Source organism: Ascaphus truei, unplaced genomic scaffold, assembly GCF_040206685.1.
Source record: "Ascaphus truei isolate aAscTru1 unplaced genomic scaffold, aAscTru1.hap1 HAP1_SCAFFOLD_341, whole genome shotgun sequence".
NCBI classification, from domain to species: Eukaryota; Metazoa; Chordata; class Amphibia; order Anura; family Ascaphidae; genus Ascaphus; species Ascaphus truei.
The window spans coordinates 50,566-70,556 of record NW_027456410.1 but is presented as its reverse complement, the minus strand read 5'-3'; the positions used below and the strand labels follow the sequence as shown (position 1 = coordinate 70,556).

General features: G+C 57.6%; 1 protein-coding gene across 1 annotated transcript in view; it reads left to right on the top strand.

The window, feature by feature from the left end:
- Nucleotides 1-19,991, top strand: part of LOC142483597 (anion exchange protein 2-like) — a gene marked incomplete at its 3' end in the record, with an annotated part of 167,173 nt that overhangs the window by 97,076 nt on the left and 50,106 nt on the right. The window contains 2 exon segments of the mRNA XM_075583610.1: nucleotides 7,779-7,915; nucleotides 18,662-18,842. Coding sequence (XP_075439725.1) covers nucleotides 7,779-7,915; nucleotides 18,662-18,842 — 318 coding nt within the window.

The following is a 19,991-nucleotide window of genomic DNA, read 5'->3' as shown; positions in this document are numbered from 1 at the left end:
CACACACAGCATGAGATGCGCATGCGCACACAGACAGCGACACACACAGCATGAGATGCGCATGCACACACAGACAGCGACACACACAGCATGAGATGCGCATGCGCACACAGACAGCGACACACACAGCATGAGATGCGCATACGCACACAGACAGCGACACACACAGCATGAGATGCGCATGCGCACACAGACAGCGACACACACAGCATGAGATGCGCACAGAGACAGCGACACACACAGCATGAGATGCGCATGCGCACACAGACAGCGACACACACAGCATGAGATGCGCATGCAAACACAGACAGCGACACACACAACATGAGATGCGCATGCAAACACAGACAGCGACACACATAGCATGTGATGCGCATGCACACACAGACAGCGACACACACAGCAAGAGATGCGCATGCGCACACGGACAGCGACACACACAGCATGAGATGCGCATGCACACACAGACAGCAACACACACAGCATGAGATGCGCATTCGCACACAAACAGCGACACACACAGCATGAGATGTGCATGCACACACAGACAGAGACACACACAGCATGAGATGCGCATGCGCACATAGACAGCGACACACACAGCATGAGATGCGCATGCACACACAGACAGCGACACACACAGCCTGAGATGCACATACGCACACAGACAGCGACACACACAGCATGAGATGCGCATGCACACACAGACAGCGACACACACAGCATGAGATGCGCATGCGCACACAGACAGCGACACACACAGCATGAGATGCGCATGTGCACACAGACAGCAACACACACAGCATGAGATGCGCATGCGCACACAGACAGCGACACACAGCATGAGGTGCGCATGCACACACAGACAGTGACACACACAGCATGAGATGCGCACAGAGACAGCGACACACACAGCATGAGATGCGCATGCACACACAGACAGCGACACACACAGCATGAGATGCGCATGCGCACACGGACAGCGACACACACAGCATGAGATGCGCATGCGCACACGGACAGCAACACACACAGCATGAGATGCGCATGCGCACACGGACAGCGACACACACAGCATGAGATGTGCATGCACACACAGACAGCGACACACACAGCCTGAGATGCACATACGCACACGGACAGCGACACACACAGCATGAGATGCGCATGCACACACAGACAGCGACACACACAGCATGACATGCGCATGCGCACACAGACAGCGACACACACAGCATGAGATGCACATGCACACACAGACAGCGACACACACAGCATGAGATGCGCATGCACACACAGACAGCGACACACACAGCATGAGATGCACATGCACACACAGACAGCGACACACACAGCATGAGATGTGCATGCACACACAGACAGCGACACACATAGCATGAGATGCGCATGCGCACACAGACAGCGACACACACTGCATGAGATGCGCATGCGCACACAGACAGCAACACACACAGCATGAGATGCGCATGCGCACACAGACAGCGACACACACAGCATGAGATGCACATGCACACACAGACAGCGACACACACAGCATGAGATGTGCATGCACACACAGACAGTGACACACATAGCATGAGATGCGCATGCACACACAGACAGCGACACACACAGCATGAGATGCGCATGAGATGCGCATGCGCACACAGACAGCGACACACACAGCATGAGATGCACATGCACACACAGACAGCGACACACACAGCATGAGATGCGCATGCACACACAGACAGCGACACAGACAGCATGAGATGCGCATGCGCACACAGACAGCGACACACACAGCATGAGATGCACATGCACACACAGACAGCGACACACACAGCATGAGATGCGCATGCGCACACAGACAGCGACACACACAGCATGAGATGTGCATGCACACACAGACAGAGACACACACAGCATGAGATGCGCATGCACACACGGACAGCGACACACACAGCATGAGATGCGCATGCGCACACAGACAGCGACACACACAGCACGAGATGCGCACAGAGACAGCGACACACACAGCATGAGATGTGCATACACACACAGACAGCGACACACAAAGCATGAGATGTGCATACACACACAGACAGCGACACACATAGCATGAGATGCGCATGCACACACAGACAGCGACACACACAGCATGAGATGCGCATGCGCACACAGACAGCAACACGCACAGCATGAGATGCGCATGCGCACACAGACAGCGACACACAGCATGAGGTGCGCATGCACACACAGACAGCGACACACACAGCATGAGATGCGCATGCACACACAGACAGTGACACACAGCATGAGATGCGCACAGAGACAGCGACACACACAGCATGAGGTGCGCATGCACACACAGACAGCGACACACAGCATGAGATGCGCACAGAGACAGCGACACACAGCATGAGATGCGCATGCGCACACAGACAGCAACACACACAGCATGAGATGCGCATGCGCACACAGACAGCGACACACACAACATGAGATGCACATGCACACACAGACAGCGACACACACAGCATGAGATGTGCATGCACACACAGACAGCGACACACATAGCATGAGATGCGCATGCACACACAGACAGCGACACACACAGCATGAGATGCGCATGCGCACACGGACAGCGACACACACAGCATGAGATGCGCATGCGCACACAGACAGAGACACACACAGCATGAGATGCGCATGAGATGCGCATGCGCACACAGACAGCGACACACAGCATGAGATGCACATGCACACACAGACAGCGACACACACAGCATGAGATGCGAATGCACACACAGACAGCGACACACACAGCATGAGATGCGCATGCGCACACAGACAGCGACACACACAGCATGAGATGCGCATGCACACACAGACAGAGACACACACAGCATGAGATGCGCATGCACACACGGACAGCGACACACACACAGCATGAGATGTGCATGCGCACACAGACAGCGACACACACAGCATGAGATGCGCATGCACACACAGACAGCGACACACACAGCATGAGATGCGCATGCGCACACAGACAGCGACACACAGCATGAGATGCGCATGCGCACACAGACAACGACACACATAGCATGAGATGCGCATGCACACACAGACAGCGACACACACAGCATGAGATGCGCATGCGCACAGAGACAGCGACACACACAGCATGAGATGCGCACAGAGACAGCGACACACACAGCATGAGATGCGCATGCGCACACAGACAGCGACACACAAAGCATGAGATGTGCATACACACACAGACAGCGACACACATAGCATGAGATGCGCATGCACACACAGACAGCGACACACACAGCATGAGATGCACATGCGCACACGGACAGCGACACACACAGCATGAGATGCGCATGCGCACACAGACAGCGACACACACAGCATGAGATGCGCACAGAGACAGCGACACACACAGCATGAGATGTGCATGCACACATAGACAGCGACACACACAGCATGAGATGTGCATGCACACACAGACAGAGACACACACAGCATGAGATGCGCATGCACACACAGACAGAGACACACACAGCATGAGATGCGCATGCACACACAGACAGCGACACACACAGCATGAGATGTGCATGCGCACACAGACAGCGACACACACAGCATGAGATGCGCATGCGCACATAGACAGCGACACACACAGCATGAGATGCGCATGCACACACAGACAGCGACACACACAGCATGAGATGCGCATGCACACACGGACAGCGACACATACGTGCACACAACGGGTATACACAAAGGGACGTGTGCACACTTTGTCATGCATGCACAGCAAAATGGATACACACAGTGATGTGCACACATACAGACGTGCACACACATTGATGTGCACACACACAGACGTGTACACACACAGTGATGTGCACACACACAGAGGTGTACACAGTAATGTGCGCCCCCACCGACGTGTACACACAGTTATGTGCACACACACAGACGTGTACACACACAGTGATGCGCACACACACAGACGTGTACACACATAGTGATGTGCACACACACAGACGTGCACACACAGTGATGCGCACACACAGACATGTACACACACAGTGATGCGCACACACAGACGTGTACACACACAGTGATGCGCACACACAGATGTGTACACACACAGTGATGTGCACACACAGAGGTGTACACACAGTGATGTGCACCCCCACAGACGTGTACACACACAGTGATATGCACATACACAGACGTGGGCACACACAGTGATGTGCACACACACAGACGTGCACACACATAGTGAAGTGCACACACACAGACATGTACACACACAGTGATGTGCACACACACACACACAGACGTGCACACACACAGTCGTGTAACACACAGTGATGTGCACACACACAGACGTGTACACACACAGTGATGCGCACACACACACAGACGTGCACACACACACAGACGTGCACACACACAGTGATGCGCACACACACAGATGTGTACACACAGTGATGCGCACACACACAGACGTGTACACACACAGTGATGAGCACACACACAGACGTGTACACACATAGTGATGTGCACACACACAGACGTGTACACACAGTGATGAGCACACACACAGTGATGCGCACACACACACAGACGTGCACACACACAGTGATGCGCACACACACTGACGTGTACACACACAGTGATGTGCACACACACAGACGTGTACACACACAGTGATGAGTACACACACAGACGTGCACACACAGTGATGAGCACACACACACAGACGTGCACACACACAGTGATGCGCACACACACACAGACGTGCACACACACAGTGATGCGCACACACACACAGACGTGCACACACACAGTGATGAGCACACACACAGTGATGCGCACACACACAGACGTGTACACACAGTGATGCGCACACACACAGACGTGCACACACACAGTGATGCGCACACACACACAGACGTGTACACACACAGTGATGAGCACACACACAGTGATGCGCACTCACACAGTGATGCGCACACAGACGTGCACACACACAGTGACGCGCACACACACACCGACGTGTACACACACAGTGATGAGTACACACACAGTGATGAGCACACACACACAGACGTGCACACACACAGTGATGCGCACACACACTGACGTGTACACACACAGTGATGTGCACACACACAGACATGTACACACACAGTGATGTGCACACACACACACAGACGTGCACACACACAGTCGTGTAACACACAGTGATGTGCACACACACAGACGTGTACACACACAGTGATGCGCACACACACACACAGACGTGCACACACACACAGTGATGCACACACACACACAGACGTGCACACACACAGTGATGCGCACACACACAGATGTGTACACACAGTGATGCGCACACACACAGACGTGTACACACACAGTGATGAGCACACACACAGACGTGTACACACATAGTGATGTGCACACACACAGACGTGTACACACAGTGATGAGCACACACACAGTGATGTGCACACACACAGACGTGTACACACACAGTGATGAGCACACACACAGACGTGTACACACACAGACATGTACACACACACAGACGTGTACACACACAGACATGTACACACAGAGTGATGAGCACACACACACAGTGATGCGCACACACACACAGACGTGCACAAACACAGTGATGCGCACACAAACACAGACGTGCACACACACAGTGATGAGCACACACAGTGATGCGCACACACACAGACGTGTACACACAGTGATGCGCACACACACACAGACGTGCCCACACACAGTGACGCCCACATACACAGACGTGCACACACACAGTGATGCGCACACACACACAGACGTGTACACACACAGTGATGCGCACACACACACAGACGTGTACACACAGTGATGCACACACACAGACGTGCACACACACAGTGATGCGCACACACACACAGACGTGCACACACACAGTGACGCGCACACACACAGTGATGTGCACACACACACAGACGTGCACACACACAGACGTGCACACACACAGTGATGCGCACACACACACAGACGTGTACACACACAGTGATGCGCACACACACACAGACGTGCACACACACAGTGACGCGCACACACACACAGACGTGCACACACACAGACGTGCACACACACAGTGATGCGCACACACACACAGACGTGCACACACACAGTGATGCGCACACACAGACGTGCACACACACACACAGACGTGCACACACACAGTGACGCGCACACACACAGTGATGCGCACACACACAGACGTGCACACACACAGACGTGTACACACACAGTGATGCGCACACACACACACAGACGTGCACACACACAGTGATGCGCACACACACACAGACGTGCACACACACAGACGTGTACACACACAGTGATGCGCACACACACACAGACGTGCACACACACAGTGCTGCGCACACACACACAGACGTGCACACACACAGTGACGCGCACACACACAGTGATGCGCACACACAGACGTGCACACACACAGACGTGCACACACACAGACGCGCGCACACACACAGACGTGCACACACACACAGACGTGCGCACACACACAGACGCGCACACACACAGACGTGCACACACACAGACGTGCACACACACAGACGCGCGCACACACACAGACGTGCACACACACAGACGTGCACACACACAGACGCGTACACACACAGACGTGCACACACACAGACGTGCACACACACAGACGCGCACACACACGCACATGCACACACACAGTGATGCGCGCACACACAGACGTGTACACACAGTGATGCGCACACACACAGTGATGCGCACACACACAGACGTGTACACACACAGTGATGCGCACACACACACAGACGTGCACACACACAGTGCTGCGCACACACACACAGACGTGCACACACACAGTGACGCGCACACACACAGTGATGCGCACACACAGACGTGCACACACACAGACGTGCACACACACAGACGCACGCACACACACAGACGTGCACACACACAGACGTGCACACACACAGACGTGCACACACACAGACGTGCACACACACAGACGCGCGCACACACACAGACGTGCACACACACAGACGTGCACACACACAGACGCGCACACACACAGACGTGCACACACACAGACGCGCACACACACACATGCACACACACAGTGATGCGCGCACACACAGACGTGTACACACAGTGATGCGCACACACACAGTGATGCGCACACACACAGACGTGTACACACACACACAGACGTGTACACACACAGTGATGCGCACACACACACAGACGTGCACACACACAGTGATGCGCACACACACACACAGACGTGCACACACACAGTGATGCGCACACACAGACGTGTACACACAGTGATGCGCACACACACAGTGATGCGCACACACACAGACGTGTACACACACAGTGATGCGCACACACACAGACGTGTACACACACAGTGATGCGCACACACACACACAGACGTGCACACACACAGTGATGCGCACACACAGACGTGTACACACAGTGATGCGCACACACACACAGACGTGTACACACACACAGTGATGCGCACACACACAGACGTGTACACACACAGTGATGCGCACACACAGACGTGTACACACAGTGATGCGCACACACACACAGACGTGTACACACACACAGTGATGCGCACACACACAGACGTGTACACAGTAACACTCTTACGTGCGCAGGTCACCGATTTGAGGACCTTCCCGCTGTACGGCGACATCTCGTGCGCAAGAGCAAAGGCCACGTGATTCACACCGGCAAAGAACACAGCGAGCGAAGCGTCCGCCACCGCAAGAGCGTGGCACTGCAACCCCACGAGGTAAGCAAGAGCGTGGCACTGCAACCGCACGAGGTAAGCAAGAGCGTGGCACTGCAATTACACGTGGTAAGCAAGAGCGTGGCACTGCAACCGCACGAGGTAAGCAAGAGCGTGGCACTGCAACCGCACGAGGAAAGCAAGAGCGTGGCACTGCAACCGCACGAGGAAAGCAAGAGCGTGGCACTGCAACCGCACGAGGTAAGCAAGAGCGTGGCACTGCAACCGCACGAGGTAAGCAAGAGCGTGGCACTGCAACCGCACGAGGTAAGCAAGAGCGTGGCACTGCAACCGCACGAGGTAAGCAAGAGCGTGGCACTGCAACCGCACGAGGAAAGCAAGAGCGTGGCACTGCAACCGCACGAGGAAAGCAAGAGCGTGGCACTGCAACCGCACAAGGTAAGCAAGAGCGTGGCACTGCAACCGCACAAGGTAAGCAAGAGCGTGGCACTGCAACCCCACGAGGTAAGCAAGAGCGTGGCACTGCAACCGCACAAGGTAAGCAAGAGCGTGGCACTGCAACCGCACGAGGTAAGCAAGAGCGTGGCACTGCAACCCCACGAGGTAAGCAAGAGCGTGGCACTGCAACCGCACGAGGTAAGCAAGAGCGTGGCACTGCAACCGCACGAGGTAAGCAAGAGCGTGGCACTGCAACCGCACGAGGTAAGCAAGAGCGTGGCACTGCAACCGCACGAGGTAAGCAAGAGCGTGGCACTGCAACCGCACAAGGTAAGCAAGAGCGTGGCACTGCAACCGCACGAGGTAAGCAAGAGCGTGGCACTGCAACCGCACGAGGTAAGCAAGAGCGTGGCACTGCAACCCCACGAGGTAAGCAAGAGCGTGGCACTGCAACCGCACGAGGTAAGCAAGAGCGTGGCACTGCAACCGCACGAGGTAAGCAAGAGCGTGGCACTGCAACCGCACGAGGTAAGCAAGAGCGTGGCACTGCAACCACACGAGGTAAGCAAGAGCGTGGCACTGCAACCGCACGAGGTAAGCAAGAGCGTGGCACTGCAACCGCACGAGGCAAGCAAGAGCGTGGCACTGCAACCATGCGAGGTAAGCAAGAGCGTGGCACTGCAACCGCGTGAGGTAAGCAAGAGCGTGGCACTGCAACCGCACGAGGTAAGCAAGAGCGTGGCACTGCAATCGCACGAGGTAAGCAAGAGCGTGGCACTGCAACCGCGCGAGGTGAGCAAGAGCTTGGCACTGCAACCCCGCGAGGTAAGCAAGAGCGTGGCACTGCAACCGCACGAGGTGAGCAAGAGCGTGGCACTGCAACCGCACGAGGTAAGCAAGAGCGTGGCACTGCAACCGCACGAGGTAAGCAAGAGCGTGGCACTGCAACCGCACAAGGTAAGCAAGAGCGTGGCACTGCAACCACACAAGGTAAGCAAGAGCGTGGCACTGCAACCACACGAGGTAAGCAAGAGCGTGGCACTGCAATCGCACGAGGTAAGCAAGAGCGTGGCACTGCAATCGCACGAGGTAAGCAAGAGCGTGGCACTGCAACCGCACGAGGTAAGCAAGAGCGTGGCACTGCAAACGCACGAGGTAAGCAAGAGCGTGGCACTGCAACCGCACGAGGTAAGCAAGAGCGTGGCACTGCAATCGCACGAGGTAAGCAAGAGCGTGGCACTGCAACCGCACGAGGTAAGCAAGAGCGTGGCACTGCAATCGCACGAGGTAAGCAAGAGCGTGGCACTGCAATCGCACGAGGTAAGCAAGAGCGTGGCACTGCAACCGCACGAGGTAAGCAAGAGCGTGGCACTGCAACCGCACAAGGTAAGCAAGAGCGTGGCACTGCAACCACACGAGGTAAGCAAGAGCGTGGCACTGCAACCGCACGAGGTAAGCAAGAGCGTGGCACTGCAACCACACGAGGTAAGCAAGAGCGTGGCACTGCAACCACACGAGGTAAGCAAGAGCGTGGCACTGCAACCGCACGAGGTAAGCAAGAGCGTGGCACTGCAACCGCACGAGGTAAGCAAGAGCGTGGCACTGCAACCGCACGAGGTAAGCAAGAGCGTGGCACTGCAACCGCACGAGGTAAGCAAGAGCGTGGCACTGCAACCGCACGAGGTGAGCAAGAGCGTGGCACTGCAATTACACGAGGTAAGCAAGAGCGTGGCACTGCAACTGCACGAGGTAAGCAAGAGCGTGGCACTGCAACCGCACGAGGTAAGCAAGAGCGTGGCACTGCAACCGCACGAGGTAAGCAAGAGCGTGGCACTGCAACCGCACGAGGTAATCAAGAGCGTGGCACTGCAACCGCAAGAGGTAAGCAAGAACGTGGCACTGCAATTACACGAGGTAAGCAAGAGCGTGGCACTGCAATTACACGAGGTAAGCAAGAGCGTGGCACTGCAACCGCACGAGGTAAGCAAGAGCGTGGCACTGCAACCGCACGAGGTAAGCAAGAGCGTGGCACTGCAACCGCCCGAGGTAAGCAAGAGCGTGGCACTGCAACCGCCCGAGGTAAGCAAGAGCGTGGCACTGCAACCGCACGAGGTAAGCAAGAGCGTGGCACTGCAACCGCCCGAGGTAAGCAAGAGCGTGGCACTGCAACCGCGCGAGGTAAGCAAGAGCGTGGCACTGAAACCTCACAAGGTAAGCAAGAGCGTGGCACTGCAACCGCACGAGGTAAGCAAGAGCGTGGCACTGCAACCGCACGAGGTAAGCAAGAGCGTGGCACTGCAACCGCACGAGGTAAGCAAGAGCGTGGCACTGCAATTACACGAGGTAAGCAAGAGCGTGGCACTGCAACCGCACGAGGTAAGCAAGAGCGTGGCACTGCAACCGCACGAGGTAAGCAAGAGCGTGGCACTGCAACCGCACAAGGTAAGCAAGAGCGTGGCACTGCAATTACACGAGGTAAGCAAGAGCGTGGCACTGCAACCGCACGAGGTAAGCAAGAGCGTGGCACTGCAACCGCACGAGGTAAGCAAGAGCGTGGCACTGCAATTACACGAGGTAAGCAAGAGCATGGCACTGCAACCGCACAAGGTAAGCAAGAGCGTGGCACTGCAACCGCACGAGGTAAGCAAGAGCGTGGCACTGCAACCATACGAGGTAAGCAAGAGCGTGGAACTGCAACCGCATGAGGTAAGCAAGAGCGTGGCACTGCAACCGCATGAGGTAAGCAAGAGCGTGGCACTGCAACCGCACGAGGTAAGCAAGAGCGTGGCACTGCAACCGCCCGAGGTAAGCAAGAGTGTGGCACTGCAACCGCACGAGGTAAGCAAGAGCGTGGCACTGCAACCGCACGAGGTAAGCAAGAGCGTGGCACTGCAACCACACGAGGTAAGCAAGAGCGTGGCACTGCAATTACACGAGGTAAGCAAGAGCGTGGCACTGCAATTAGACGAGGTAAGTAAGAGCGTGGCACTGCAACCGCACGAGGTAAGCAAGAGCGTGGCACTGCAACCGCACGAGGTAAGCAAGAGCGTGGCACTGCAACCGCACGATGTAAGCAAGAGCGTGGCACTGCAACCGCACGAGGTAAGCAAGAGCGTGGCACTGCAACCGCACATGGTAAGCAAGAGCGTGGCACTGCAATTACACGAGGTAAGCAAGAGCGTGACACGGCAACCATGCGAGGTAAGCAAGAGCTTGGCACTGCAACCCCACGAGGTAAGCAAGAGCGTGGCACTGCAACGGCACGAGGTAAGCAAGAGCGTGGCACTGCAACCGCACGAGGTAAGCAAGAGCGTGGCACTGCAACCGCACGAGGTAAGCAAGAGCGTGGCACTGCAATTACACGAGGTAAGCGTGGCACGGTAGCTAGTGATAGGTTGTAATAATACACACCAAAATATATCTCTGGGTTGAATTGAACACGGCTTAGATATAATAAATATAGTTTATTCCTTAAAGAAGGTGAACACACAAGATATACAAATAACAGGCAAAATATACACTTACTTCAGGGGTTGGACAAGAAAGCCATCAGGATACAGGATTGGCAATTTCTCCCACAATACAGGTTCAGATGAAGACATCACGAAAAGACACGAAGACCACTGAGTATAGGACTGACACTGGTTTATATGTAATTCCAATCCTATACTTTATTATTGAGTGCAGGCCATTGGAGAACAATTACCTGCACCCAATCTCTCCTCGCCACCTCACCTGAGGGGCACCTTAATACCCGGATATTATTCTAATCAGGGGCTTATTTCCCTAACCCCCCGCCCACAAGCTTGGCGTCTTAAAGTCTGGCTTTGCCAGGATACCCTTTGTCCAAGGTGTGATGTACAACACTTAATATCAAGTACCCATGTCCTGCATTCCTTTGTGTTCGCATACCCAAGCAGGGTGGGGGAGTCTTTGATCAGGAGTTTATGATAGACCACTTGTCTCCCTCCCTGACCATTAACATACCATATGGGCTCTGAGTTTTTATACCAGACCCAAAATACATTTCACTCTTTAATATCTTCACATATTAAAATAATCTGTTCTGTTGGGCCCAGTGGGCTGAATTGGGCCAGTCCCTCATGCCGGAGGTGACTCTCCAAGGTAGCCAAGTTTCAGCTCTCTGCGACCCCCAGAACCGGAGATACCAAAAAACTAGTTACAATTCTTATTACTTTAATGCAGGATTCTCCGCTCTAAAAATGAATCTCTGCTTTTCACGCTTTCCCATTGAAATCAACGGGCTCCGCCGCTATAGGCTTTCAATGGAGCAACTCCCCCATTGAAGTCTATAGGAAAACCACAATTTTTCACATTTGCCCATACTCCGTCTGGTTGTTCGGAGAGGGCTGGAAATGGCCATGCAGTCATGCCGGAACAGTGACTACATGTGACCCAACTCCCAACCCTCTGGTCCTCACAGAACCGGAGATATGGGCTTACACATTTTACACTTTCGGACTTAGCCGTTTTAACGCCTCGCGGTTTTTCCCCATTGGAATCAATGGCCGGCGCCGCCATAGGCAATGCATGGGCCAGCGCCGCCATTGGATTCAATGGGACCTCCGCTCCGCCATTAGAGTCAATGGCACGACCCTCCTGCTGAGCTCGACCCTTTACCGGGGGGTCCCTCATTCTTGGACCCGGTGGTGGTCGTGTGTGGGGGTGCCTAGGAGCTAGGGGCAAAAATAATTTTATTTCTGGGTGCCCTAGAGCCTAAGGTACCCACGCCAATTGTAATTGACCTTGAACTTGTAGTGATAAAAGCTCTTTTTAAAGACATTGTATCCGCTCTTGCGGTTTTCCGGTTTGGATGGCGTCGAGGAATCCCCATTGAAGTCAAGGGCCCCATTGACTTACAATGGGAAACCGCCGCTCCTCCTCTCGGACGCCACCTGCTGGTCTTCACTGGAAACAGGCCCAAAACCGCCAGATACGCCATTGGAATGCATGGAGCTGCAATGGCGAACTATGGGAGGCTGCAAAATGGAGCCTGAAAAGACAGGAAAAGGGAACAAAGGGCTATAAACACTGAATTAACATTAACCCATTCCCTCCCGCATCAATCCCAGTGTGTATTGGTGCCAACACTGGAATGGGAACAATACACATTTACAGGGGAATATACATTTGGTTGCTGAAGCAGGGTAAAAACACATTACTGGACCGCAGTCCAGTTAACCCCTTGCTTCCCAAGTGAGAGCAGGGGGTGGCCAAATGGGGTGTAACCCCTTTAATACCGGGCCAAACCCCCTCTCCCATGACAGCGTGGCACTGCAACCGCACGAGGTAAGCAAGAGCGTGGCACTGCAACCGCACGAGTTAAGCAAGAGCGTGGCACTGCAACCACACGAGGTAAGCAAGAGCGTGGCACTGCAACCGCACGAGGCAAGCAAGAGCGTGGCACTGCAACCACACGAGGTAAGCAAGAGAGTGGCACTGCAACCGCACAAGGTAAGCAAGAGCGTGGCGCTGCAATCGCACGAGGTAAGCAAGAGCGTGGCACTGCAACCGCACGAGGTAAGCAAGAGCGTGGCACTGCAACCGCACGAGGTAAGCAAGAGCGTGGCGCTGCAATCGCACAAGGCGTGACACTGCAACTCCCCCTCCTTCTCCCTCCCCTCTCCCCGTCCCTCCCCGCCCCTCTTACCCTCCCCCCTCCCTCCCTCCCCGTCTCTCCCCTCCCTCCCTCCCTCCCCATCTCTCCCTCCCTCCCCTCTCCCCGCCCCTCTTCCCCTTCCCCCTCCCTCTCCTCCCCCCTCTTCCCCCCCTCCCTCTGCTCCCCCTCCCTCACCATCCCCCCGTTCTCCCCCAGGTGTTTGTGGAGCTGAATGAGTTGGTCCTGGATAAGCGGCAGGAGATGCAGTGGAAGGAGACCGCGCTCCCCCTCCTTCTGCTCCCCCTCTCTCACGCCTCCCCGTTCTCCCCCAGGTGTTTGTGGAGCTGAATGAGTTGGTCCTGGATAAGCGGCAGGAGATGCAGTGGAAGGAGACCGCGCTCCCCCTCCCTCTGCTCCTCCCTCACGCTCCCCCCGTTCTCCCCCAGGTGTTTGTGGAGCTGAATGAGTTGGTCCTGGATAAGCGGCAGGAGATGCAGTGGAAGGAGACCACGCTCCCCCTCCCTCTCCTCCCCCTCCCTCACGCTCCCCCCGTTCTCCCCCAGGTGTTTGTGGAGCTGAATGAGTTGGTCCTGGATAAGCGGCAGGAGATGCAGTGGAAAGAGACCGCGCTCCCCCTCCCTCGGCTCCCCCTCCCTCACGCTCCCCCCGTTCTCCCCCAGGTGTTTGTGGAGCTGAATGAGTTGGTCCTGGATAAGCGGCAGGAGATGCAGTGGAAGGAGACCGCGCTCCCCCTCCCTCTGCTCCCCCTCCCTCACGCTCCCCCCGTTCTCCCCCAGGTGTTTGTGGAGCTGAATGAGTTGGTCCTGGATAAGCGGCAGGAGATGCAGTGGAAGGAGACCGCGCTCCCCCTCCCTCTCCTCCCCCTCCCTCACGCTCCCCCCGTTCTCCCCCAGGTGTTTGTGGAGCTGAATGAGTTGGTCCTGGATAAGCGGCAGGAGATGCAGTGGAAAGAGACCGCGCTCCCCCTCCCTCTGCTCCCCCTCCCTCACGCTCCTCCCGTTCTCCCCCAGGTGTTTGTGGAGCTGAATGAGTTGGTCCTGGATAAGCGGCAGGAGATGCAGTGGAAGGAGACCGCGCTCCCCCTCCCTCTGCTCCCCCTCCCTCACGCTCCCCCCGTTCTCCCCCAGGTGTTTGTGGAGCTGAATGAGTTGGTCCTGGATAAGCGGCAGGAGATGCAGTGGAAAGAGACCGCGCTCCCCCTCCCTCTGCTCCCCCTCCCTCTGCTCCCCCTCCCTCTGCTCCCCCTCCCTCACGCTCCCCCCGTTCTCCCCCAGGTGTTTGTGGAGCTGAATGAGTTGGTCCTGGATAAGCGGCAGGAGATGCAGTGGAAGGAGACCGCGCTCCCCCTCCCTCTCCTCCCCCTCCCTCACGCTCCCCCCGTTCTCCCCCAGGTGTTTGTGGAGCTGAATGAGTTGGTCCTGGATAAGCGGCAGGAGATGCAGTGGAAGGAGACCGCGCTCCCCCTCCCTCTCCTCCCCCTCCCTCACCCTCCCCCCGTTCTCCCCCACGTGTTTGTGGAGCTGAATGAGTTGGTCCTGGATAAGCGGCAGGAGATGCAGTGGAAGGAGACCGCGCTCTCCCTCCCTCTGCTCCCCCTCCCTCACCCTCCCCCCGTTCTCCCCCAGGTGTTTGTGGAGCTGAATGAGTTGGTCCTGGATAAGCGGCAGGAGATGCAGTGGAAGGAGACCGCGCTCCCCCTCCCTCTGCTCCCCCTCCCTCTGCTCCCCCTCCCTCACGCTCCCCCCGTTCTCCCCCAGGTGTTTGTGGAGCTGAATGAGTTGGTCCTGGATAAGCGGCAGGAGATGCAGTGGAAGGAGACCGCGCTCCCCCTCCCTCTGCTCCCCCTCCCTCACGCTCCCCCCGTTCTCCCCCAGGTGTTTGTGGAGCTGAATGAGTTGGTCCTGGATAAGCGGCAGGAGATGCAGTGGAAGGAGACCGCGCTCCCCCTCCCTCTCCTCCCCCTCCCTCACGCTCCCCCCGTTCTCCCCCATGTGTTTGTGGAGCTGAATGAGTTGGTCCTGGATAAGCGGCAGGAGATGCAGTGGAAAGAGACCGCGCTCCCCCTCCCTCGGCTCCCCCTCCCTCACGCTCCCCCCGTTCTCCCCCAGGTGTTTGTGGAGCTGAATGAGTTGGTCCTGGATAAGCGGCAGGAGATGCAGTGGAAGGAGACCGCGCTCCCCCTCCCTCTGCTCCCCCTCCCTCTGCTCCCCCTCTCTCACGCTCCCCCCGTTCTCCCCCAGGTGTTTGTGGAGCTGAATGAGTTGGTCCTGGATAAGCGGCAGGAGTTGCAGTGGAAAGAGACCGCGCTCCCCCTGCCTCTCCTCCCCCTCCCTCACGCTCCCCCCGTTCTCCCCCATGTGTTTGTGGAGCTGAATGAGTTGGTCCTGGATAAGCGGCAGGAGATGCAGTGGAAGGAGACCGCGCTCCCCCTCCCTCTGCTCCTCCCTCACGCTCCCCCCGTTCTCCCCCAGGTGTTTGTGGAGCTGAATGAGTTGGTCCTGGATAAGCGGCAGGAGATGCAGTGGAAAGAGACCGCGCTCCCCCTCCCTCTGCTCCCCCTCCCTCACGCTCCCCCCGTTCTCCCCCAGGTATTTGTGGAGCTGAATGAGTTGGTCCTGGATAAGCGGCAGGAGATGCAGTGGAAAGAGACCGCGCTCCCCCTCCCTCTGCTCCCCCTCCCTCACGCTCCCCCCGTTCTCCCCCAGGTGTTTGTGGAGCTGAATGAGTTGGTCCTGGATAAGCGGCAGGAGATGCAGTGGAAAGAGACCGCGCTCCCCCTCCCTCTCCTCCCCCTCCCTCACGCTCCCCCCGTTCTCCCCCAGGTGTTTGTGGAGCTGAATGAGTTGGTCCTGGATAAGCGGCAGGAGATGCAGTGGAAAGAGACCGCGCTCCCCCTCCCTCTCCTCCCCCTCCCTCACGCTCCCCCCGTTCTCCCCCAGGTGTTTGTGGAGCTGAATGAGTTGGTCCTGGATAAGCGGCAGGAGATGCAGTGGAAGGAGACCGCGCTCCCCCTCCCTCTCCTCCCCCTCCCTCACGCTCCCCCCGTTCTCCCCCAGGTGTTTGTGGAGCTGAATGAGTTGGTCCTGGATAAGCGGCAGGAGATGCAGTGGAAAGAGACCGCGCTCCCCCTCCCTCTGCTCCCCCTCCCTCACGCTCCCCCCGTTCTCCCCCAGGTGTTTGTGGAGCTGAATGAGTTGGTCCTGGATAAGCGGCAGGAGATGCAGTGGAAAGAGACCGCGCTCCCCCTCCCTCTCCTCCCCCTCCCTCACGCTCCCCCCGTTCTCCCCCAGGTGTTTGTGGAGCTGAATGAGTTGGTCCTGGATAAGCGGCAGGAGATGCAGTGGAAGGAGACCGCGCTCCCCCTCCCTCTGCTCCCCCTCCCTCACGCTCCCCCCGTTCTCCCCCAGGTGTTTGTGGAGCTGAATGAGTTGGTCCTGGATAAGCGGCAGGAGATGCAGTGGAAAGAGACCGCGCTCCCCCTCCCTCTGCTCCCCCTCCCTCACGCTCCCCCCGTTCTCCCCCAGGTGTTTGTGGAGCTGAATGAGTTGGTCCTGGATAAGCGGCAGGAGATGCAGTGGAAAGAGACCGCGCTCCCCCTCCCTCTCCTCCCCCTCCCTCACGCTCCCCCCGTTCTCCCCCAGGTGTTTGTGGAGCTGAATGAGTTGGTCCTGGATAAGCGGCAGGAGATGCAGTGGAAAGAGACCGCGCTCCCCCTCCCTCTGCTCCCCCTCCCTCTGCTCCCCCTCCCTCACGCTCCCCCCGTTCTCCCCCAGGTGTTTGTGGAGCTGAATGAGTTGGTCCTGGATAAGCGGCAGGAGATGCAGTGGTAGGAGACCGCGCTCCCCCTCCCTCTGCTCCCCCTCCCTCACGCTCCCCCCGTTCTCCTCCAGGTGTTTGTGGAGCTGAATGAGTTGGTCCTGGATAAGCGGCAGGAGATGCAGTGGAAAGAGACCGCGCTCCCCCTCCCTCTGCTCCCCCTCCCTCACGCTCCCCCCGTTCTCCCCCAGGTGTTTGTGGAGCTGAATGAGTTGGTCCTGGATAAGCGGCAGGAGATGCAGTGGAAAGAGACCGCGCTCCCCCTCCCTCTCCTCCCCCTCCCTCACGCTCCCCCCGTTCTCCCCCAGGTGTTTGTGGAGCTGAATGAGTTGGTCCTGGATAAGCGGCAGGAGATGCAGTGGAAGGAGACCGCGCTCCCCCTCCCTCTGCTCCCCCTCCCTCACGCTCCCCCCGTTCTCCCCCAGGTGTTTGTGGAGCTGAATGAGTTGGTCCTGGATAAGCGGCAGGAGATGCAGTGGAAGGAGACCGCGCTCTCCCTCCCTCTCCTCCCCCTCCCTCACGCTCCCCCCGTTCTCCCCCAGGTGTTTGTGGAGCTGAATGAGTTGGTCCTGGATAAGCGGCAGGAGATGCAGTGGAAGGAGACCGCGCTCCCCCTCCCTCTGCTCCCCCTCCCTCACGCTCCCCCCGTTCTCCCCCAGGTGTTTGTGGAGCTGAATGAGTTGGTCCTGGATAAGCGGCAGGAGATGCAGTGGAAAGAGACCGCGCTCCCCCTCCCTCTCCTCCCCCTCCCTCACGCTCCCCCCGTTCTCCCCCAGGTGTTTGTGGAGCTGAATGAGTTGGTCCTGGATAAGCGGCAGGAGATGCAGTGGAAGGAGACCGCGCTCCCCCTCCCTCTGCTCCCCCTCCCTCACGCTCCCCCCGTTCTCCCCCAGGTGTTTGTGGAGCTGAATGAGTTGGTCCTGGATAAGCGGCAGGAGATGCAGTGGAAAGAGACCGCGCGCTGGATAAAGTTTGAGGAAGATGTGGAGGTGGAAACCGACCAATGGGGGAAACCCCACGTGGCCTCACTCAGCTTCCGCAGCCTGCTGGAGCTCAGGCGCACACTGGCTCATGGTGAGGGGCGGGAGTGTGCGAGTGTACGGGAGTGTGAGAGGGGCAGGGCACGAGTGTGCAAGGGGCGGGAGTGTGAGAGGGGCAGGGCACGAGTGTGCAAGGGGCGGGAGTGTGCGAGGGGTGGGAGTGTGAGAGGGGCAGGGCACGAGTGTGCAAGGGGCGGGAGTGTGAGAGGGGCAGGGCACGAGTGTGCAAGGGGCGGGAGTGTGAGAGGGGCTGGGCACGAGTGTGCAAAGGGCGGCAGTGTGCGAGGGGCGGGAGTGTGCGAAGGGCGGGAGTGTGAGAGGGGCAGGGCACCAGTGTGCAAGGGGCGGGAGTGTGCGAGGGGCGGGAGTGTGCAAGGGGCGGGGCACGAGTGTGCGAGGGACGGCACGAGTGTGCGAGGGACGGGGCGGGAGTGTGCGAGGGACGGGGCGGGAGTGTGCGAGGGGCAGGAGTGTGCGAGGGGTGGGAGTGTGCGAGGGGCGGGGCAGGAGTGTGCAAGGGGCACGAGTGTGCGAGGGGCGGGGCACGTGTATGCGAGTGGCGGGAGTGTGCAAGGGGCGGGGCGGGAGTGTGCGAGGGGCTGGGCATGTGTATGCGTGTGGCGGGAGTGTGCAAGGGGATTGCCCTTCCACTCCCGACGCTGATCTCTCTTCCGATTGCCCCCCCCGACGCTGATCTCTCTTCCGATTGCCCTTCCACCCTCCGACGCTGATCTCTCTTCCGATTGCCCCCCCCCCGACGCTGATCTCTCTTTCGATTGCCCCCCCCCGATGCTGATCTCTTTTCCGATTGCCCCCCCCGACGCTGATCTCTCTTCCGATTGCCCTTCCACCCCAACGCTGATCTCTCTTCCGATTGCCCTTCCACTCCCGACGCTGATCTCTCTTCCGATTGCCCCCCCCGACGCTGATCTCTCTTCCGACTGCCCCCCCCCGACGATGATCTCTCTTCCGATTGCCCCCCCCCCGACGCTGATCTCTCTTCCGATTGCCCCCCCGACGCTGATCTCTCTTCCGATTGCCCCCCCCCCGACGCTGATCTCTCTTCCGATTGCCCCCCCCCCAACGCTGATCTCTCTTCCGATTGCCCTTCCACCCCCCGACGCTGATCTCTCTTCCGATTGCTCTTCCACCCCCCGACGCTGATCTCTCTTCCGATTGCCCT